General features: G+C 38.9%; 1 protein-coding gene across 13 annotated transcripts in view; it reads right to left on the reverse strand.

The window, feature by feature from the left end:
- GTDC1 (glycosyltransferase like domain containing 1) overlaps window positions 1-24413 on the reverse strand; it is a 184264-nt gene that overhangs the window by 34162 nt on the left and 125689 nt on the right. For all 13 annotated transcript variants that reach the window (XR_012650529.1, XR_012650528.1, XM_075028960.1 and 10 more), the window contains one exon: window positions 1681-2040. Coding sequence is in view for 11 of the 13 variants with exons in the window: in XM_075028960.1 (XP_074885061.1) it covers window positions 1681-2040 (360 nt within the window). In the remaining 2 variants the exon portion in view is untranslated. The remainder of the gene's footprint in view (window positions 1-1680; window positions 2041-24413) is intronic.

A 24413-nucleotide genomic window follows, 5' to 3' on the forward strand; every position in this document is an offset into this window, starting at 1 on the left:
TGCTCTTGCTGATGCGGCTTTTTTTTCTCTCTTCTCCAAATTAAAAATAATTTAGCTTTAACAATAAGTATGTGCACGAACACAATGCTGCATCTCTTTAAGCAACTAACTTTAGGCAATTAAATTAAATTAAAGCAAAAATATACACAGAAAGAAAAGGAATTATTCAATTTAATATTGTTGATTTTATTACTTAGCTTTGTGCTGTTTTATGCAAACTACTGAATAAAATGGAAAATATTTTCTTTTCCTTTACTCTGCTCTTTCTGAATGCAACACTTGGAACAATTCGGGTTAGCATTCAAAATAAAACCAGAAAAAAAACCCAGCTCAGCATCATAAAACTTTTTATAACTGGCCGTCTTAAAAATATGCATTTTTAAAATGTGGTCTTAAGCGAAGGGGGATAAAATTCTTCAAAAAATAAAAATGACACTAAGCTTCGTATACTCTCCACACCAAATGAAAACATGCAGTATCTCTCCCTTCAATGCACTACATTTTAAAATAACCTATGAGAACACAGAGCATTTTGGCGTTAGCAGGGAAACATGATTAAAAATAAATGTGGCTCCCCAAGAAAGGCTGTGTCGGAAGTGTGAAGTTGATTAAACAAATCCAAAGACAGATTCCACATCAACTTCCAATCCCTAAATTTTATGTTCAGACATTTAGAGTCAAAGATGAAAATCCCTTTAGGTACCAGATGCTGCAGATCATCTGGGAGAGCTTCTGGAGTTTTAATGTGCTGGAAGTCAAATCCCCTGCAAAGGCGATTTGCCCCGTCGGTGCGGTGTACTTATTGCTTCACCTGAAAACAGTTGCTCTTGGAAAATCTGACCTACTGATCGACCCAGCATCTCTGCAATAAACAGACTATAATCTGTGGATGAAGTGAACTCTAATCAGGCCACATGCAGATTAAACAAACTGCGAGGAATAAAAACTAGATTAAAATGTTCGTGCCCAATACCGGAAGATTATCAGGACATTTTACCTCTTTAAATCCTAATTTATGTAGGAGTCAAGCTAAAGTTTATATGTTTTTAGCGATTATGCGGCATGGTAGATTTTCGGCCGTTCAGAGAAGATTCAGAGATCAGGTATTTGTGCTAGCAGTTGGAAAAATACTGCTTCACTGTTAATACATTCAAACAGGCTTTCTATTTATGTAACACTGAAAGGGTGTTTTTAAAACGCAGACAGTGGGTTAACATCAGCTGTCCAGTGTCACCATGTATCTTTACACTTAATCACTTCCATTAAAGTAATTAAGATAATTTAAATAACATTAGATATTAATTGTCATCTGTGGTTTGCTTTATAGGAAAAGAGAGTTACCAGAATTACGCTTATCGTTTCAGCAGCAGGGGGATCTTTTTCTTGGGCAAAAAATGAGGAATCATCAACATCAATGGTTAAACGTCTGGTTAGCATTACCGAACTACGTATATTCAAACAAATTATTTTGAATAATCAGATGTTAGTGATGTGCCTTTCCCCTCCACGCGTGTGTGCAATCAGATGTCAGCGACGTGTCTTTTTCCTCTACGTGTGTGTGTGCGGTGTCAGCGTGTGTTTAGGAAATTATTTTATATTTCACAGAAGTCACAAAAAAGGGATCAAACCAAATTCATAAATCTTTCAAAGGTACAGTATTTGGATTTGTTCACCACTTACCACCTGTGAGGCCAGGCAATGTGTAAAGGTCTTTGCTGATAGTCCCGTCCACTCAAGATATTAGAGAGGTTAAAAGTCAGATGTTGCTTATCTTCTTCTTGACAAGGATTTGTACTTTCTGATGCTTCAGACTTGTTCAATCTCGCCGGTGCTGTTAATGGGGAAGGCAGCCCCTCGTGCTGTGTGGTATGAAGTCCAGGCTGGGCTTCACAAAGTCCAGACTCACGATGTGCGTTGCTGTTTTTCATTAAAGCTCTGCTCTTCTGCTGGCCGGGCAGACTCTCCAATTGATAAGCATCTCCATTTCTTTTAACACCAATTACCTTTTCCAAATGGGCAAGCTTATGTTCTGGCATGAACCTGTTAGGAAAAAGAAGAAAAAAAAAATAGATCTGTATTGTGTTTATGCTGGATTTCAGTTTCACCTGGTAATTTATAATTAAATAATAGCAAATGAGAAAAAACCCCATGGTTGATATTTTACATCCATCCAAGTAACAACTCCACTAGCATTCAGTAAATGATACACTTCATGTGTATTTAGTGAATATGGTACCTGTGAAATAAAATAACAGGCTCACTGGCTGAGAAGCCAAAGGTCTCGACCGAACCACGTCGCTGCTAATGGCACATGCATGCATCAACAGGGAGAACAAAACTACTTGCCTGCTAAAATAAAATAAAGCAAACACCTCCTGGAAGTAAAAAGCCAATTCTGCCAGAAAAGTCTTGGCATTTTTACCAGGACTACAGCTAAGATTGGTAGCAAATGCCAAACGCAGCAGTGTTTAACCTAACGTGAGTCTAGTCCATGCCTAGACTTGAGCCCAGCAAGTTGCTTCATCCCAGGACAATGAAAGCTAACGCAGAAAGATTTTTTGTTGCCTAAAAGCATGGGTCAAACACGTACCACGACATGGATGTGGGTCTTCCTACCTGACTATCCTTGCCTGATTTCTATGATGACCAACTGAAAAAATTAATCACAAACTAGAAAAAAACCCCCACACCTAGGAGAAAAGGATCGAGTTGTACATCCATTCATATGATAAAAGCAACCGCTCCCATGTTTTTTCACAGGTGTGAGGAATGAACGCTAAGATGGGGAAACTGAGGCAGAGCTGCTCATGACCTTCCTGAGGTACCACAGACAGTATTAGACACCGCTGGCTCTTCCATCTGATGTCCACGCTGCAGAAAACCCTTCCCAACAGATTTGCACAGTTATGTTGAGGCCCCTGAACTAATTTTTGTAATATATGAAATGTAACTTTTTACGCAGATCTAGTTTTACTATTTGATTTAAAGTAGTAATGAATTATGGTCCTTGCCCAGGAAACACTCAAGTGAAGCTCCTTCATTCAAACATGACTTTTCTAAATTAACACGGAGACGACTACATGCACAGCCACCATGGGATCCTCACTCTAAATGCCTGCCTGTACCTCAAGTTAATTTACCCAAATATTATTTACTTACATGTCTTTCAGTGTGATTACGGTTCTCCCAGATAAGTAGAGACATTTAAATTTTCCGTTTCCTTTTAATTTCCAAATGTTTACGCACTATAGCCTGTTTATTGAACTGTTTACTAAAGCCAACACTTGCTCCACTTTATCAGCCTCCTCCACAGTTCTTCAGAGTTTTACTCATCACAGCTCGTTTCTGGGCTGTGAACAAACCTCTCCGTTCCCTCTTTGTCAAAATGAATATTCCTAAACGCCAGAATCATCCGCTTCACCGTGCAACGGAGCACCTTCAAACGCAAACAGACCCTTCTTCTTCAAAATCACGACCAAAATACAAACACGCACACACTATGTCAGCTTTACCGCAGTTGTACTCTTGACTAATTGCTTTGAGGATTTTTCTTCAAACCCCTAAATCTCCTTTCCTAAATCAGTAAACTGTGTAACCATTCCATGCAATCTGTATTCTTTGATTTGGCTTGCTTGGTCCCTTGGCATATTATTTTCCTGTTTATCTATACTAAGCTGCATTTTCAAGCCACTGACCAAATCACCTACGAGATCTACCTTTTTTCCACTGCTCGCCGTCGCTCGTTGGAGCTGCTCTGTAGACACAACCAGAAAAAGTTCAATCACATTCAACAGCCCCATCCAAATCCATGACCTATGTTACAAACAAGACAGGTTCCCAAATGAGCCTGAGTTAAACCATTCCCATCTCAGCAACTTAGCCACCCTCAGATTCCCAGAGCATAAAGGTATAAATTCAGTGTGGCTGAATTCCATACATATATGCTCTTAACAGTTAAGTCGGTGTTTTGACAGTCTAAGCTGAATTATAGACCTAAAACTGGCTGATGGTGGCTCCTCTGAAATGCGGACACGTCCCTGTGAGGATATACTTTTATATATTTACGCATGGGAAAGGCTGAAGGAGAAATAGGTTAAGGGATTTGCCCTAAACCACCAGGTCTGCGACCGAATCGAGAGGTCTGATTTACCAAACCAAATTTAACTAACAGATTTTGAAAAATCATTGCCGCTAAGAAGAATTGCTTGACGTGTGAGAGGTCGGACTACCTAGGCAGGCTGTATCCCCCTGCCTGTCTTTAATCTCCTGGCCAATCATCCACTCAATGCACCATTTCTATTTCTGAAGAGGTTTTCTTCTTGGTTTTCAGCCCTTATAAATCTGATCCGTCATTGCAGAATTTCTAATAATATTAGATAAAACTTCACCGATCTCTCTCTGGAATAAACTATTTAATATCCTTTATTTAAGACATGTGTGCACAATCAATTCCATGGTATTTACTTGTATTACACACACAGTATTCATCATCTTGACAATTTTTAAAAGTTTTAGAACACCATTTCACTTAACAGTTTAAAAAAAAAAAAAGATTTATTTGATGGTTAACTTTGGAACAAGTTATCTGCATTAACTTCCATTGTTTTGGCATAAAGTAGTTCTGTATATTTTACTAACAACAGCGGAGACATGATAAAGGATGTAGGCAGAGAGCCATAAACAGCTCTCGCTGCAACCCACAGCGTTCGTGTAAAAGCATTAATTTTTCGGACTTTGATTGGGAGACGTCTCTGTGCTCAGCCACTTGGATTTTGCTAAATACAACCATGTATAAAACCTTGTACCTGCATATAACAATTTTAACTGTGGAAAGGCCATTGTAAATCATATGTAGTATAAACTTGTCCACATGATTGGAATGATATAATGGATATTGTAGTCCCTAACCACCAGCTAATGTTCTTTATGACACTTAAATAAATGACCTGAAAATAAACTAATAACAACACGAAATCTTCTAAACCTGTTCATGTGCATTTCCCAAAAGCATGCTGGAGAAAGACAATGTCTAGTTAGCACATTTTTTGTGTTTACATTTTCTCCAGAACATTTTTGCTCCAGCTATTCTATTTTTCCTCTTCCAGACTCACATTAATTCTTCTTTCCTGCCACCTTCCAGACATAGTCATCTCTCCATCCAGTACCTGCCCAGATCTCGGTCATTTATTAACATCAAGAGCTTGCAGGACTTCCACATCACCATCCAAAAGTCTATAACCTGGAGAAAAAACAAACGCTCCAGTGTTTTATTTGGAGCCAGGATCTAATCCCACAAAGATCATCAAAGGTTTTTAAATCCTTGTCTAAATTTCAGAAGATACAACCTCAGAGAGGCTGGTTATGGAATAGCAGAGCTGGGGCAGGAGCAGACATAGGCTTAAAAGACTAGACAGAAATTTTTTAGGATGAGGCTGGTGAAACACTGGCGCAGGTTGCCCAGCGAGGTGGTCGATGCCCCATCCCTGGAGATATCCAAGGCCAGGTTGGACGGGGCTCTGAGCAACCTGATCTAGTGGAAGGTGTCCCTGCTCATTGCAGGGGGGTTGGAACTAGATGACCTTCTAACCCAAACCCTTCTATAATTCTATCATTCGAAAAAACAAGCTAGAGAGCTACCACAGCAGATAGGCAGGATTTAGTTATCGAGAAGGATGCACCGTTTTTCTCAACCTTAGTTACAACACGCACTAGTCACATAGGAAAAATGCCATAGCATTCTATTTTTAATATGGGAGAAGGATTTTATTGTTATTATTAACTTGTGGTAGTGAAATCCTGTACACGTGAAACTTTCCAGAAAAAATTATCACCAAAGCATACAAATATTAACACTTCCAACAGATTCCACAAGGTACTGTCCCTTATATTTAAAAAAACATGGAAAATGTTTTACTTTTATGCGTAACTCATATATATTTCAACACTGAAAGTTCAGAACAAACAGTGAGAGACTTAGATATCTAATTTTAGTATCATAATTTGTTTTCAAAACTGTTTTTCTTTTATTTATTCAGATTTTTGAGGATCTCTGACACATTTAACAATCAATTTTTAAAACTTTATGAAGACTTTAAAAAGAGTGAGCCTTGAAAACTTTCCCTTTTTCCATACTGGGTATAGAAGTTCAGTTAAAAAGCTGAGTTAAAAATTAAACTAAGTTCATATATAATAAAAATTCCATATACTAAAAGTCAGTTTCAATCTAAATATTGGCTGTTTTGAATAACAGATTTTTTTTAAACTCCCCAATCTATATATTTTCTTTTCATTTATGCCACAAAACCCCACTCTGAGGAAACCCACGTACTTTTCCTTGAAGCAGACATGTGCATTTTCTCCAGCTCTTTCCTAACATGTTGCCATGCTAGATCGTATGTGTTTATTCACAGCACTTTATTTACCCTAATGAAAAATTACTTATAGGAATTGGTTTCTTTTTCATGGCACCGAGAGTCACTTTGTGCACCACTTCATTAAAAACAACAACAAAAAAAAGGATGGAAGGGCCACGATGTCACTGCTCGATGAATAAAAACCACGTTTGAAAGACTAACTGGAGTGCTGGTTTAGGTTAGGTCAAACTATAGAGGCAAGTTCTGTGTGTTGTGAATAGTTGTTCTCGATGAGCAAGGATAGTCTGTAAGAATGGATATAAGCTAAAAAAAAAAACTGAATTCATAAAAACTGGCCCTTCTGTAACTGTAGTTACATTTGGAAGCAAAGGTAAAGATAGTCCTGAAAGTGCAGTGGATTTTTTGTTGTTGTTCTTATGTTGCCATTAAAAAGTTTAAAAATAATAAAAGGAAGGAGTCATAATCAGATATATTAGAAATCTTCCCCAGGCCTTGGAGCTGGAGCACACACATTTTAGAGCTGCCCTGTTTCCTTCGTCACTGATGTGCTGGCACAGCATAACTTACAATTTAACAAACTCATTGTCTGAGAATTTCCTTTGTTTTTCTTTAAACACGATCACAAATGTCTCTTTGCTAACTGTAATATTTTTAGTAGAATTTATGTGACCTAAACCACTACAGAGGTTCATGGAGAGCTTCTGGGATTCTCATACCTGGAGTCCGTTTAGCTTATAATGGGTGCAATGGACACTCGTTTTTGTCATTTGCAGTAACTAGGAAATTCCACTTTTGCACCTTCTTTCTTTCTGCTTCCTTGAATCTGTTCCCACAACTACTACAAATATATGTAAACTATACAAGCATGCACTCATGTTACCTCTGAGCTTTTGAAAAGTCAGAATTTTGTCCACTCTGTTCTAATGGGAAATAAGAAAGGTCATGAAAGCAGTTCTTTGGAGGCCAAACTGGAACAGACAAGAACTACGTTAGTATATACTTGGTTTTTATATTTATAAATTTATACATTTATATTTTTGATATTTAATGTTACAAATCACCTGATAGCAGTAAAACTGATGCATTTGTATCTACCTACTTCTCGAAAGACTGCAACATGTTACAAAACTGGGAGACCAGTCAGCTCAGCGATTTTTTTTTTTCATTTTTTTTTCTCTGCAACTACTGTCACATTTTGCTCTGCAGCAAAAAAATGTTGCTGAGTGTGGTCAGGTGTCCCAAAGCTGTGCTACAGTTCAAACCTAAAAGCTCAAAAGAAAATTCCCAATATTTAGGGAATTTGATATTAGGCTTTACTGAAGTTGTCACATACTTTCGGGGATCTAATTTCACTTTCTGATCTTTAGCAATGGTTGTAATTCTTCACTCAGAAGAGGGAAGAGATTACTTGTCAGCAGTAATCTCTAACACAGATAATGCCATATAAATATTAGGGGCTTATAAGCATGGACAAGGATTAGGAGCAAAGAGAGAGAACAGAAAGAAAACCGAACAGAGCCAAGATTAAGCACTGGGAAGGGCATGGCAAAAGAAAATACAAGGTCTGTGGCTGAGCTTGTCTTCCCACAGTAGAATATGTATTTTCCTGGGTAGAATAAGTAGGGTTTACACTGATTTCCCCATTTGCAGACTGCAAGATATAGAAGTATGAAACATTATTTGAGATGCGATCATCATCTTCTCTCACCTATCTTCCCTCTTCCATGACACAAGAGAAATACAGAATAGACTCAGGGAATCACGAAGGTTGGAAGGTCTCTGGTCCTACCTGGTGCTCAAAGCCCATCCAGTTGGACCAGGTTGCTCAGAGCCTCGTCCAGTCAAGTCTTAGCTATCATCCAAGGCCAAGGATGGAGATTTCAAACTCGGACATTAAGTGTGTGAGAGGTGTTGCTGCTAGCAGCTTGCAGAAGGGACTACAAGGTGAACAACAACACGGGAGAGAGCTACAGCTGACAGCAGCAGCAGCAGGACGTCTGCCTTCCTAATGTTCGTATCCCGGCCAGAGAGAGAGAAGTGGTATGTAATCCATACAATAGATACACCAGGGGAGGGATATCACAAAGTCTGACTTCTTTCTGACAAATCAGCCAAAATGCTCCTGTTTGAGCAACAAATTAGCTGAATGTAAGAACCCTTGCCACGCCAGCGGTGTGCCTGATTCATAGGCGGGATGCAGAGACGCTCCTGGAGAAGGGAGACTGGATCCAGATCAACCACAGGCTGTTGGGTTTGACTCAAGGGGTAACTTGGTCCATTGGAGGGGGGAACGAAGATGAGACAGGCAGGAGAGAGAGATGTCAACAGTAAAGAGTAGAAGAGAAACAGAATAATGCTCAGATTCCTCAAACCATAACCTCCACCTGCTTTTCCGAATAATTTCTGAGCAAAATCCCTCAATATCTAGTATCCGTATATGATACTGCCCAAAATTCCTACTTTACTTAGCATTTACACTTTTCTTTCCAACCAAGTTCCACTGATTCAACAACACTCCTATTAGTTTATTCTCTAAGATGTCGTACCTGTACCTAAATATAAGGAGGACCGTCAAACTGATCTCTAACCTTCCCCTCAATATTACATTTGAATTTCTAACATCAAGATTACAGCTCAAGATGCACTGTAAAGCCTAAATCCCAGATGACCAGGATTTTAACTAAAGCATTCTTCAACTCTTATTCCCCAAAATACATGGAAAGGTACTACCTTCCAAAACACAAGCCTGCAGTGAAACTGTGCAAAACAGGAGCAAAGGCAGGCGAAACTATTCCGAAACAAATACATCCCTGAAAGTCCAAGCTCTCCTGGTTTTGAGACCTCAGTGCTGCTGCTCTTGTTGGATGTCATTGCAGCCAAAAGCATGTCTAGCCTAATCCACTACTTGTGGGATTATTCCATTTTGTTACATATTTTACTCCTGACAATACCTTCAACAATACCTTAAGCGCTTCAGGTCAGCAAAAAAAAAATCAGATAATGATAACTCTGCATTTTAATAACAGAAGGGAGACTCTGGACCCACTGAAGTCAAGGCAAAGCTCTCTTTGACTTCACGTGAGACTGAGTTTAACCCTAAATATATTATTTCTGAATTCACATTTTCAATTCCCTGAAATCCTTTAACACTAAATGTAAGAATCAGTGCAGTTATAATTTCTGAGAACATCATTCTCAACAAATGAAAAGGTGATAAATTAAAAACTCCTCAGGAAGATGGTAATGAACTACAATACATATTTTATAACGCAGACGAAAATAACTTAGGTGTTATTTTACACAAGATATGAAAACATTAATTAATGGATAGTTCAGGAAAAAAAAAGGAATTTGCTCTATAATTAAACATCATGACTGTGTAGATCTGCTGCACCGACTCTGCAAGGTAACAGATACACTTTTGGAGCTCTAAGAGTCCCCTGGATAACAACTGCCAGAAATTTAGAAATTGTTGACTTAAGTTCTGCTTCTGCAGAAGTTCAAAAGAATGAATTACACTATGGGGAAAAAAGTTAGGCTTCTGAGAATTGCAAGGTTTTTAAGGTTCTTTAGGATCCTAAAGGATTGGTCATGTTTATTAGTGCTTACTTAAACAGAAAAAAACAGTTCAGCTCTCGAGTGCTTATTTAGAAAATGCAAATTTCACATATAGCTCCAAACAATACAGTATCTCCTCTTGCTAAACAGAATTGGAAATGGGTGTTTGAAAACTGATATCACACCTTAAATCATCTTGTCTTTTATTTCCTTTTTTTATTTTTTTTTTTCAATTAAAACTAATACCAGGATCCTGTAACATATAATTTCCTGTTTTGTGGAAATACTTCTAATCAGGATATATAGGATGGATGTCCCCTTTAAACAGGCTGTTTTGTAACATACGCAATGCAGAAGGGAGTGCTATCATAACACTTCAATAGTTAAGTGACTTTATGAGAAAAATACTTCCAAATGTTTCCTAAAACCTTCCAAACCGCACCAAAGAACATTATCGTAATATTATGTTTCCCTATGGCCTCCAATATTTAAGCTTGCTATTCTCGAAATGATACTTGGATGAAAAATATAAGTTTATGTAATGTATAAATTGTTCCTAGAAGAAAAGTTGCCTTTAAAATTACTCTGTATAGATGTCAGATATTTTACATTTTCAATAGCCTTTCTGTATTAATTGAACAAACAGTATGCTAGCGCTTTGGGCCGCACGTGAATAGTCTGTATTTTAAAACTGAACAGTCACCGTGTGATCTTATTCATAGCAAATACTGAAAACAATAACTGTCCTAACCGATTACATATCAAGTTACCCTTAATAGATATCCATATTTCTTGCACAGTATACATAATCCATATAAAGTGTATACCATATATCAATACCATATTCCGGCGAATCCACCATCAAAGAGTTCGTTTATAGTAGGTTTTCATTTGACTCAGGGTTGTAATGTTCTGTGCAGCATAAGCTAACCATTTCAGTGATTTTGCCAGCAAGCTGCTTTTTGGCAGATTATTGGCAGTACATATTGGCAACAAACTAGTGCAACTAAGCCCTTCTTATAACTTACAGGTAAATAATGATTTTAATAAATTTATGTAAAATGTTCCACTTGCTCACATCTGGTTTTGATAATTCACTCGACTGCGCAAATGCAAACTTCTGTGTGTTTCTCAGGAAAACACATATTTCACCTTAATCATTTAACACTTTCTCAGGTACCCCAGGAAATAAATAAGCAACGAAGCCTACTTTCACCTGAAGGTTTAAATGAAGAAACCTTTATCTGAAAGATCTAAAGAAATTAATTAAAAATAATAATTTTCTGCACATAAAAATCTAAACCACGTTTTGTCATTAACACAACATCCAAGTAATAAGAAAAACACAGGCTATTGTAGAGTTATCTCAGCCACAGGGCATTCGAATCAGATGGTCCAGTCAACTGCCTCTGGCCCTGAGGACCATGGGGTAACGCAGAGACTTTGACCTCCGTTTGAAAATGTGTTACTATATTAGACTTACTTGCACTTTCTTTGCACTACAACTGAAGGTTAAATGTGTATGCGTTTGTATCTCAGCTAGCCAGTGTGGTTTAGAGGAAACTCCGAGTTTTAATCCCAGTTTCGCCAGTGGGTCAGTGTCTCATCGTCAAAACACCAAAAGTCTCTCTCCATCTCTAAACCTAGACCAGTATTAGCCCTCTACCCTAAAAAGATCATGTATTTTTGTCAGAAAGCTCTAAAAATATTATTTCTACTAGTAGCATTGTCATTAGAGGGGGAAAAAAACCCCCAAAGCTCGGACTCCCTTTTTCTGGTATAAATCAGGATGACAGTGATGCTGATTTAAGGTCACCGAGAACCTGCCCTTCAGCACCCGGGTACCAGAAAACCCACTAGCACATCACGGGGGCTCCTCGGGAACCCCACGCTGCCCAATTCCTGGAAAACGCATGTGGCCCATCGCTGAGCTACCTATGATATTAAAGGCTGTACACCAAGAAGCGGAATATGCTGGGTTTTGTTGGAAAAAGGAGAAACCAGTATCGATACAAACAGCACTGTTACCCTTATACGCCATGAGCGGGCAGTTACCAGCACGGTGACGTATCTGCATGAAGACAGCAAGAAGGATGAGGAAGGATGGTCCCTACACCGAAAGGAGACACAGCCACGTGAACAGCTTGAGCTAATGCCCGCCCTATGGCAGGACATGGTCATCGTGAAAATTATTGGACTACAGAGATTATTAAAAAAAAAATTAAAAAATCAGAAACCTTGGAGAGGCAAAGAGCTTGACCATGACTGTTGAGCCCAATGTTTTGCTTCTACAACTCTGAACGTTGTTCGTATAGATACACCCTATGTGACTGTGGGGAGCAGTTCTCAAAGTACGGTACTTTGAGGTTTCTACTGAAATAGGTCAAAAAGGTGAAAGAAAGGCCAGCACATGAGAATTCAAACGCAATCGACAACTCTACCTGGTGACAACTACTGCCGGCTGCCCCTGTGCTCCTCCTGTCCTTCACCCCGAGGGCTGGGAGCAACACCGACACGTAACTGTAATCAAGGGAGGCAATCTACTTTAAAAGGTTTTACGTAGCCAACGTCCCCGTCTGTCCTGCTTGTGGATACACCTCAAAGTTCTATTAAATAATTGCTTTAAATGGGGCCTGTAATGAATAGGGAACAATTCTTAAGCATCGGATTTTATTTGTGCCCAATTCAGCCTAGAATTTGCTTGCTGGTTTTGAGCATTTATTCATTTGTGGAGTCAGCAGTTTAGGATTTTGTAAGGCTTGGCAACATGGTTAAAACCCAGTGAATTCTTGCTGAGATCTATTGGACATGCTGGTAAAACTCGCTGTTGCTATAGTGGACTTGCTTTTAATTTGATCTGTTTCAAGGATTCGGTATCCTTCCAGCACATTAGAAACCTAAGGGCATATATTTGTATTGTTTAAAGGCAGGAAATTCTGTGAACTGAAATGAGAACATATCCCTTTTGCCTTTATGGACTTTTGTTATTTTCTCTTCCTTTTGGGGTTTTGGAAACAAAACCAGTGAAAGCTGAAAGTTTGAACAATAGCAAATTACTTTCAAGGAAAAAAAAGTAAAATACTAAGCATACTTTTACAACTTTATTCATACACTTTGTACATATGTAAATTGGACTTATCCAAGCATCAGAAAATACTATTTGCAGCAGGGCCTTAGACTGCAACAGGATCATACTGGCTTTGTCATAAAAGACTGGGGACTTTGCTGTTTTACTTTATTATTATTCCTTTACTACCTTTTATTAACTTGTACCCCACTGACTTCATGACAGAGCCGATTTGTTTCATGCTAACCACAGAACTAGGGCAATCACACTTTTATTGCAAGGAGGAAAAACTACAAATCTTTGTAGCACTTTCACTTTAACTCCTTGTCAGAAGAGTCCCACATCCTTCCTTTAAGTGATGCAAAAGGTAGGTCTGAATTCTGGGATACGAAGTGAGAGCTGGTGAAAGATGAACAGGGGCACGTACTCTGCTAAAATTAAGAGTTAGCCAGATACCGCCTTTTAGACAACTACAGCAGCAAGCTTTCTTACAGCAGTTCTGTACTAATTAGCAGAAAGACTGGAGGCAGAGTGGCTGCATTAGCACGGAGACCTGATCTCAGCAGGATGCGTTAACCCTAGTGCAGTACTGCACAGATACGTCCACACTGCTTTTGGTGCTCAAACTAGCTCGGTATCTTTATTGCACATAAGGAATTATACTGTACTACTTTGTAAGAATAAGGTTATAGGTTATAGCCACGGTTATGGCTCTCTGGAATACTCCTGCCTCACGACAGACCACAGAGATCCCACTAAGTCTGCAACAAAACTTGCCGGAGGAGAGCTCACGTGCGGCAACCTCAACTGCAGCCATTTCAGCAAGAGCCTGAACACTTACCCAGCACTCACCCAGCAGTGTTCCTTGCATACGGCGTACAACAAGCTGACTGTTCCTATCTAATAAGCCTAATAGCTAAATATAAATTACAGTGGGATGCAAAGCTTGAGAGAGACATTCGACACCCAAGATACTGCTTGGCCACTAGATCTCTCCTAGCTAGTGTTTCTTCACACTCGCTAATCCCTCTTCCTGGACAGCAGCAATTATGACACTGGTGAACTGCAGGACTTCGGTTTATTTGCTTTCATTTGGCACAGTGCTTCATGCCCATCTCATCTACTCTTGGAGGTTACGACAACTGAAGCAGGGATCACAATGAGACACCATCAATCATCACAATAAACACAGCTCAGCTGTTTCCATGCAGTCAAAGCCTTTGGTGGAGAAGAATCTTAAGTCAGAGATTTGAAAGAGCACGAAGAAGTGGCTTTACTTTAAGTGCTCGCAATAATGACTTCCAGAGAAACACTCCTGACCATCAACCCTGGGGAATAAAGAGCTGAAAGGTACTCATGTTCACCCGTGGATTATCTGTCTTGTAGGTCTCTACCTAAAAGCCAAGGGGATCCATCACTACTACCAGCAGGAATACTTCTGCGGGCTTTCCTGCAGAGATGGGTAATGAGAAGAAAGGCTTGGCTCCCACCCAGACATCAGGGGTACATCATCTTCCTGATGGAAAAAGTGGGGATCCAAAACCTAGCAGCTATGGTAACCGCAATTACCCCAACTATTCTTGGGGTCACATAGCCATACATACTCTTTTATTCAGAGTACACTGATTTAACAGTCTTGCCCAGGTGGTCAAAGAACAATTAACATTCTATTTTGAATATATGGCGTAAACATTTGTATGCCGCTACATTTCAACATACGTCTGCACAACTGACCATAAGCCACCAGTTTACAGGTCCCACTTACCTTATTCTCGGTTCTTCTGAAAATGTAGTTAAAGACTCTAGGGCAAAAATTACAACTAAGTTCATGAACTACACAAAAAATTGGCTGTGACACCATTTATTAAAAGTTATCATAAACTAGAAGGTCCAACTAAAAGGAGCAGATGCACTGTTCACTAAGTTGTTGCTGCAGACAGAATTTTTTGTGCCAAGATCAAAAGAACAAGGTGTTCATATAAATGGCATTTTATTTTGATCCTATTATTCTATATGAGCTTGAGGAGAGATCAAAGGAAAAAGTACCCAGGTTTCACTATTAACACTTAACATAGCTCCAGTCAGAAAATCCTTTCCAGATTGCTACTGCAATTTAAAGCCCAGCACATTTTTGTTGTTCTGTTGGGTAATATACCTGAAGGCACGGTTTTGATTCCTTGACCACCTTTTCCATTGTGGAAAATTGCTTCTGATACATATAATTTCAGTTATTTTCCTTTTTTATGACAGTAACCCCCAGACACCCTAGCTTTGCCGACCACGCTGTTTTGGGTTGTACCCGCTGTCCCAGAGAGACAGGCTGCCCTGAAGTACCGACAATATATTTACTCACTGCATAGAACAGTCGGGAAATTCAACACCGTCGGAGTCAAGTACTAAAGTCTGGTTCAGCCCCTGCCAATGGCAGTTCCACTGGAAGCAAAGCATACCAGCTTCAACTCAGTATGTAAACAAACTTAATGGGCCTTTAAAATATGTAAAGGTTCCTCCTGATAGCTGGCAAGAATAAATGTGCTTTAATATGTTGTATTGCTTATTATGACATTATCCAGGACTATTACTATTAATTAATGGTTCTATTGCCTCTCTTACAACCCAGCGATGTTGCATAAAGAAAAAATAATAATATATTGTATTTCTTACAAAGCCAAAGTATGCTAACAAATTTTAATATTCATGCTTTCTTTGAATGTAAGCTTCTCATTGATGATTCAATAACTGAGGGCAGAAATTTCAGAATTTCACTTCCAGTGAATTTCTTTGACATACTAAGACTGCAGAAATCTGCTAATAAACAGGTATAGCTTATCAGACAACTTTTGGAAAAATCAGCAATCTAGCATTCATAAAAAAAAAAAGTGCATACGTCCTTCTTCCCTGCCTTGCCTCCCCCTCCCCACTTGCTATTAAAGCATTCATGTTACAAAGTCATTCCAAAGTTTATCATAAATGCCAAAAAGTGGGCACCGATCCCACATGAGCTGGCTCAGCTACGGCCCACCATCTTGAACATATTCATTTTATCCAACTCTGTTCCAGGAGGGGTTTTGGGGGGTTTTTGGGGGGTTGAAGTTGATTTTTTTTTTTTTTTTCCTGGACTTAACTTTTCTCTACTAACAGTGGGTTCTACATAGGTGAGGAGATGGCAAGTCCTGACTCTGGGAACTTGCACAGTCAATGCTAAATAAATACATGCAGGTGAGCTGTGGCCTAGAGTGAACATTACAATTACGGGTTAAACGAGACAAAACATCTCATGCACAGTCAGAATATGTTCATGTTGCACACAGCAGCCAGCTGGCTATAAATCCAAGAAGTAAGCTGGAAAGCTTTAGAGTTTAAATGGATGAATACAGATATAAATGGAAGAACAGTGGTTTGTTGCCATATGAATGGCTTTTAACTGAAAAGAATGGATTGCTTTTATGAGGGTTTTCCAAAAGAGTAACCTTCTTGAGATGAAAAAAAAGAATAAGTATGATGATTGGGACATTACATATATGTATATTTTCTATTTTATTTTGAGACAGTCTGAATCAGTATGTCTGAACAACTACAACATGTCTTTACATACAGGTGTTCCTAGTGAATAGGGACACAAGTTCTTTAATAATACCTCTGCAGCTGATGATCCATAAACAGGATTACTCTATTAATTTATTTCAGATTCAAATTACCACGAGATGAGCTGTGAGAAGCCACAAACCATTCTTCTTGCCATATTTCCAGCTCTAAGTAATGCATGCTATAGCCTTCTCTACTCTCTATATACGAATCACTGAACCTATGGCCAACGATCCTACCTGTGCACAAAACCACTAGATCACCTCGAGGCTGTTAAACCAACACCTTCCTGGCAGGCACAAAGGATGACAGAGGCATTTCTGAGACTTTCTTCTCTTTTTATTAAATAATGAAGACTAGCAGAACCTTCTGGAATACAGACCCCAAGAAATGTCCTAATAGGTTTTCATAAATGGATGAACCTGAATGACTTTCTAGAAGTCTAATCACCCCACTTGAAAGCTTTGGGATCTTACCAAGATAAACACTGGCTCTTTCTCCACTCCACCTGAGGCAGATGCAATTCCCTCTTGAATCCAAAAGCAGAGCTTAGGTTCTTACCAACTCCAGTATCAGCCAAACCTTAAAGATGTAAAGGAACTTCACATTCATAAACTGTGTTTCCATTCACTTATATGTTATGTAGATTATATATAAGTGTGTATATATATGTATATAATAATTTTTATAAAACTTTTTTGATGTTTAAAAGTGGCTGTAAGCTCATGGGTTTGATGTACTCACTGTTGACAGAATCAGATGGAAACTGTAGGAAGACAGATAACGAGTTTGCTCCCCAAAACCTTTCTCCTATGCCTCTGAACTGACTGAACGGGAACCAAGAGGGAAAAGAACAAAGATTTGCTGTTCTTTACAGTCACGCAACGAAAGTGTAGGTTAAGTACAGGAAGTATTTGCAGATTTCAGATATTTTGTGGACCTTTGTTGCTTTTCCTTGCATTCAGATCTTATCTCAGCCGCAGCACAGAGCTGGACTTTCATGTTCTGTGGTCCGTCACTATAGAAAACCCAACCCACTGACACTTATGGCAAAGTAGACTCAAGACACAAATTTTAACTTCAGCTTTTTGTAGGCATTTATTCATACTAATGCACTAAGGAAAAAATGTTTCACCAAGAAGAGAAGGCTTAAAATCATACTGCTGAATGAATTAATAAAAATATTTAAAGTATATTCATAGTAGAACTTGCCTACAGACTGGAAAGATACAGCTATAACTTTCAGAAGAAGTTTGGATAGACAATTTGATGTTCCACATCAAGTATGTCATAATCTGGTGATCCTTAAGCCCCATGGGCTTAAAAACACTGAGAGTTTCTTTTTTTAAAAATTTCTGATACCAAATATGTATATACCTCCAACTCACTCAAGTTACCATTAATAACTACTAGAATATTTTTAGAAGGTCCTTCAAACAGAAGGGTAGTATTCTCACTACAATTTTGAACAAGCAATAAATTGTGTTTTGTTCTTTAGCTTCAATCAAGCATCAATTTTGGATTATTTGTCTGAAGTCAGAATTCTTAAAATAAGACAGTTTTTTATAGAACCAATTTCTGGGGAAAAAAAAAATCCCCTCCACAATTTGAATGTAATCAGCTATTCTAATATAACTGGCTCCAATTTGGAGGTAAGGTCCATGATTGTACATATAAAGAAGGCCGTATGATTAATTCAAGAGGTGTTCCACCAGTACTCGCGAATAAGCATAAACACCCCAACACTGTTTTAATTTCATTATGCTGCTGTATCACCTTTGGTTCTCAGAAATTTTTTTGTACTAACAACGGCATTTCATCTTGCACATCTTTTCCTCTTGCCTCTATTACCCAGACCCTTCTTCCCCTTCCTCTCCACATCAAATGTTTCCCTACTGCAGGAAGGCATCGCATCCTAGTTATATTGTGCGTTCTTATTTCATTATGCTTTTCTGTGTGTACAGAAAGGCTACTGCATTGCTCATGTGAAATGCTGAGCATTTTCCTATCACAGTGGCTAAAAAGGTGTTTGGCCATGTTGCAGGAGAAGGGCTCATAGCACGATGAGAAACTCAAATATCAAATTCGTCAATCAGCAATATTTGGCATTGAAAATAGTTCTGAATATGAATAGGAAAATATCTGGCTGTCAGATGTTCAGAAGCATTATATGCCAAAACAGCGTTAGGGAAATTTCAAGCTCTCACAAGAGCATTCAGCTAATTATTGATGGATCATCTGTACCTTTGGGTACTTTCTGGAAGCACATTCCTCCTTTTCCTTTATTGTCCTTTGTGAAGAAAACAGGAGATGAAACTCTCACCAGAAAGTAAGAAAAACATTAACCTCTGTACCTTGGATTTTGGTAAACAGTGAGATCATTGGAAATCTTAGCTTCTGTATATGAATTAGAGGAGAATAATGGGACTGAGCAAAAAGCCATGGACAATGTTCATCAATATGTCCCTTTTATGTAAACTAGATTGTTAATTGAAAACCAGTTTTCAGAGTCTCTTAAGAGGCAATCACCTTAAAATTAATCAAAGTGTGGGGTTTTTTGTTGTTTTTTTAATGGGGGATGTACTCCTTTGGACCTTCAGAAAATTGCCTGGAGCAGAGACTGCTGCAGCCAAAGGCTTTGGGTTCGCGTCTCAGAGCCCGACTCTCCCGCGGCAGGACGGCAGTGGCAAGGTGAGCGAGCACCGATGGCTCTGCTCACCCCGTCACCACCCCGCGAGTGACTTTTTCACCTGATCATCACCATGCCCTTAGTTTTCAACCATTTCTTTTCCCATTTACCTATAGCTTTCCCTGTTTGTCATTTCTACTAAAGCTACCTCCCTGAGGTACATGGAGCAAAGTCTTCATGAACTATTTTGGTTTTTTTTCTATATGCCTCTCCTTAAAATACTCCTTAACTTACTTGTTCAGTGCCTAGCAATGACTCATTAAAAAAATAAATCTCATAATAGTAACACAGTGATAAATATCAAAGGTGAAAATTGGCAATTATTTTGCACTCTAACAGCCTGAAAACACCTTCAAACAGCATACAGAGGAAAGGTCTCTATTTGTCTACAGATTTCCTTAACTTTTTTTAATCAATTTATTTCAGCAAGAATGACCAACTTAAATTTTTCAGTGTCTTCAAGGACCTTATTTCATGAATTTGTATAAAAGGCAGAAAAGTATATATAAATGTTTAAAAAGCAGCCAGGAGTATGTGCAAGAGCTTTTGTGGAAATAGTGCAATTAGATTTAAAATACCAAACACTCAAATTACTTCTGACATCTGGTCTGAGTCACTTTTGAATTTGCACCTATGAACAATTAAAAAAAAAGGGTTCTGAAGGAGACTGATTATTTCCTTTGCAGTATTTTACCACAGACCAGTTATTCTTCCTACCAGATCTGACAGCCATTCAAATGCACTGGTTTTGCTGCACACTAAACTAGAAATATGATCTCTACTTGGAAACTCCTCTCGAAAATATTTTCTTCTGTCAGTTCTCAGTAACTGCATTCAATAACAAGTGTGACTATTGAACTTTTAAAGTATCAATCTTCAGTCATCTTCCTGAGTTTACATATTGTAGCTGAAGGGAATAAAGATGCTGAAAGACTGTGATCTCTCCCCGTAGTTAAGATGCTTATCATAACCTTCTGTGCTATTTAATTGGCACTGCTTTCTCCTCCTTCATTTCCAAATGGATGAATCACCGGCTTGGTCTTCCAGGAACCAACCACTTCAGCTATTCTCTGCATTTCCTTCAACTCTTCCTCAACCACAGCCAGCCCTTTGCTTGACCCTACCTTTAATAAATGTTCCACTGGAGAGCCTCAGCGAAAACGCATATTAAGCCTTTTAAGAAGAGAATGACTAACCGACACCTAAAAACTAGAGTTATGACAGCAAGCTTGCCAGACCATCGTGCAGCCACCGCGACTTGTCTGCAGGCTAAAGTGAGGAAGAGGCACTGATGAAGAAGGTGAAACTGTCAGATTTCTTCACTTTCTTATTCAAGAATAATAAAATGTGTAGTCTGGCACCCCACTCTGCTTTATACACAGGACGTTAATCACAGATTAATGCAAAACTAGAGGGGTATAGTCTACATTGGGTACTCTCCATTATAATTATCTCTTAATTTTAAGCTACAACTTGCAAAAAACTATATCAGCAACCCGCCAGTTCACTGAAAAAAAAAAGAAACTCCTCCTCAGCCAGTCATTCTGCTCCACCTACCATGTTTGGACTTCTCCCTCCAACTCTCCTGCAACGCTCCCAGATCATCTCCCAGCTTCAACATCAAAGAATCATAGACTCATTTAGGTTGGAAAAGACCTTTAAGATCATCGAGTCCAACCGTCAACCCAACACCACCATGCCCACTAAACCATGTCCTGAAGTGCCAAATCTACATGTTTTTTGAACACCTCCAGGGATGGTGACTCCACCACTTCCCCGGGCAGCCGGTTCCAATGCCTGACAAACATACAGACACAAGAAGTCCCACTGGTGCTGAGGTCACTTTGAACACTCGCATTTGTTTAGGTTATATACATACACTTAACTACCTTCTTGAAAAGTGTCTCACTGTATTGCTGGAACCATATTTCTATGATTGCTAAGCTAAACTCTTTCTCAGATATGATCCTATGAAAGAAAAGAGCGCATCTTATAAAGCATTTCAGTCTGTAAGAGCTTGTTACTTGTGTGAAGTAAATTCCAAGTACACATTTGAATTCTGTGAGCCTTTGAGGCCCTGCAAAACCTACCAGTACGTCCATAAGTCTAACCCATGACTCTACCTTGAACATCCAACCAGGTGAGCAGCAGTGCTTTGTTTTGTTACACATGCATCCATGGTCACAGACAGTGAACGTTAACAAATAAGGTTTTGGGGAAAAAAAAATATACAGTTTTTGTATTAGAAGTAGAAAAAGGAGGCAGAAGAAAATGCCCACCTCTCAGAAGACACTAAGCATCTTACAGAGAAAAGGAAAGAGTAGAAAGGTCAGTGATAAATTCTACTGTCATTCCAGCAGGAATATAGGAAAGAGCTTCACATGATCTCAGATGCTGACTGAGGGTCACATCAGGACACAGAAGGAAGCAAAAGATGACTGAGACGGCTATTTCAAAAGGTCTGCAGTTCTTCTACGCTAAATTTATACTTTGATGCTTAGAGTGAAAAGTATAACAAATAACTTCCTGAGTTAACATCATCAGGGAAAAAAAAGCGCAATGAACAAATGGAAATCTAGCGTCTGGGAGTCAACATGAATATAGAATTTTCTGAATCAGCCACACAAATGAAAAAGGACTAAAGTTACACCCAAGGAAAACGCAGATGATCCTCAAAACAGAGAAAACCACCTTGGCATATTTTCCTGAAATCACTGTATGTCATTCTTCCAGCAGCACCTGCCCTCAAACCACAGCTGGACTCTATCATCTCAAAGGTCTTTTCCAACTTAAATGATTCTATGATTAACCCATCCAACCTGTGACATTGGAGCCCTTCCAGAGTATGCACTGGTCGGGGATTATTAGACCACATAAGGTTCAAAAAAGGCCTATCAAACAATTATGTGGGTGACTACTCCACCCTCTCAAATCATACCCTAGCCATACGCATCATTTATCTCTTTCAGATAAGACCACTGCATTACAAACCACCTTGGTGTAAAACCCATCAACTACTAAAAACCTCCATTGCAAATAGTTTGCAAACAACTGGCCCTCATAGCAGCATTAAATATCACAGTTATACCACTTCTGTGCTGCTGCTCCCTCCATCAACAACTTGCTTACCACCATCTCTAACTCATGGTCTCTCACTCTCAGAGGACTGGTCTTATCTAACGGAAAAAAACTATTCTCAACATGACTATCCTTCAGAAAAAGCAGAATTCTTTATTTCAGAAGCACAGACTTTTTTTTGGCATGTGTACATACACACACACACACACATCTATCACACACGTGTGTGTGTATATATATAAAAATATATATGGGAGATTTTCTAAGCAGGAAACTATGGAATCATTTCTAGTAGCTATGAACAACTTCCAAACTTAACATTTTGAGCTCCTAATGTAAAACTTTGCTATTTAAGAATGATTTTTAAAAATTCAATTTATCTATTTTTTTGCACATTAAGGTAGTTAAAAAATCCCAGCTACTTCACTCATCTTGAGCTGATTTTCATGGCGACGTGGTAAAACACCACTATCATAGCCACATAAAATCAGCTACAAGGAAAAGGTTTACTCTCGCCTTTCTGCAGTTATTCCAGAGCAGAAAACAACAGGACAGTGATTCCTAAGCTTTTTAGCTCAGTTCTGTCACAGATGGCAGAAATAACTCCTGGTTGTGGATCATTTTGAAGTGGCATCAGTGCCACCATTAAGGACTTCTTGCCTAATGGCCAAGTGAGATGCAGGAAGCCTCCGAGTCCCAGCTCTCCTATTTACCAGCTATTGCTGTTTTCAGCAGTCCCTTGACTTCTCTGTCCAAAATAGCTGGTTATTTTGCCCTGTTGCCAAGACCGGTGGTACCTGATCTGCTTCTGTGGCTTCCCAATTTTACTGTAGCGCAACCAACGGCAACAATAAAAAATATTTTTTACAGAGCAACACATTAAAAAAATCCAGGCTTTTCTAAAAAAAGTTCCTCCTAGGTATACTGTTTACAAAGAGTAACAGAAAACGCTATTTTTAAAATTCTGGGAATGAAGTCCTTAACTCAAAATAGTTCCAGAATTATTTGCCATTCGTTATCCATTACAATTCAGAACCTGTGTCTAACTTGGAAATTTAGTACGTTTACTCTGAGTTTTATAGTATACTAAATGGTTTCATTACTTTTTACAGGAAGTAATACAGGATTATTTGTAGATTCAGTAATGGAACCAGTAAGCCAATGATCTTCTGTTTCTGAAGTTCCCTAGTTATCCTGAAATAATAAAAATACATCAAGACAGCAGCAAGAAAGCAAGTGGACGGTTCTCTACAGCATCTCAACAATAAACCAGCAGAACCGTGATACTTCACCAGAATGTTCAAAAACTAAATTGAATGGCAGCATGATTGCAGTGGTTCCAGTTATGTTAATTAGGCTGAATTCATGGTTCATTGATGCTGCAATTATGCTGCAAAGAAATGCTGCAAGCATGCTATCTCATCCTCCTGCAGCCTGCTGAGTATGCTGCCATTATTCTTCTTGTGGCAAAAAGACTTTCTGAAGAGATAATACGTAGGAGTCACATTTCTACTCACACCACACGGTTTGCGAAGACGCAATTAGATGATGACCATGTTTTGATACTTCCTTCTTTTTTAGATTTAAGAGGAAAAATAGCTTTCCAAGTTCACTGGCCGTTTTTTAAGCATGCTTTACTTTGCCAATTTGCATTCTAAGCATACAAATTATAAGCCTTATTAGCCCCATTTCAACCGCAGGGTAAGTAAAGGAGGTGAAGAGTTTTGCTCAAAGTTACGTAACTCTTCAGTAGAAAGAGAACCTAAATATCTCCCACCTTCTTTTATTGACATCTCCTGATTGACAGCTGGGGACAGGACACACGCACCACCCGAAATGCAAAACCTTCTGCTGTGAAAGATGGTTTAAATAAGTGGCAAGTTTGTTTTCAGTGTTTCCCTTCACCCAGGGCTCCAGCCCATGCATCAGTAGGAAGGAGCTCTGCCGTGACTCACGCAACCGTGCAGAGGTTGTCAGGAACTTGATTTCTCAGATCTTCAGAAGATGACAATTACATCCAACTAAATCCAACAAATAACGACTTTGTGATACGAGAAAGCAA

Source organism: Buteo buteo, chromosome 5 (assembly GCF_964188355.1).
Source record: "Buteo buteo chromosome 5, bButBut1.hap1.1, whole genome shotgun sequence".
Taxonomy (NCBI): domain Eukaryota; kingdom Metazoa; phylum Chordata; class Aves; order Accipitriformes; family Accipitridae; genus Buteo; species Buteo buteo.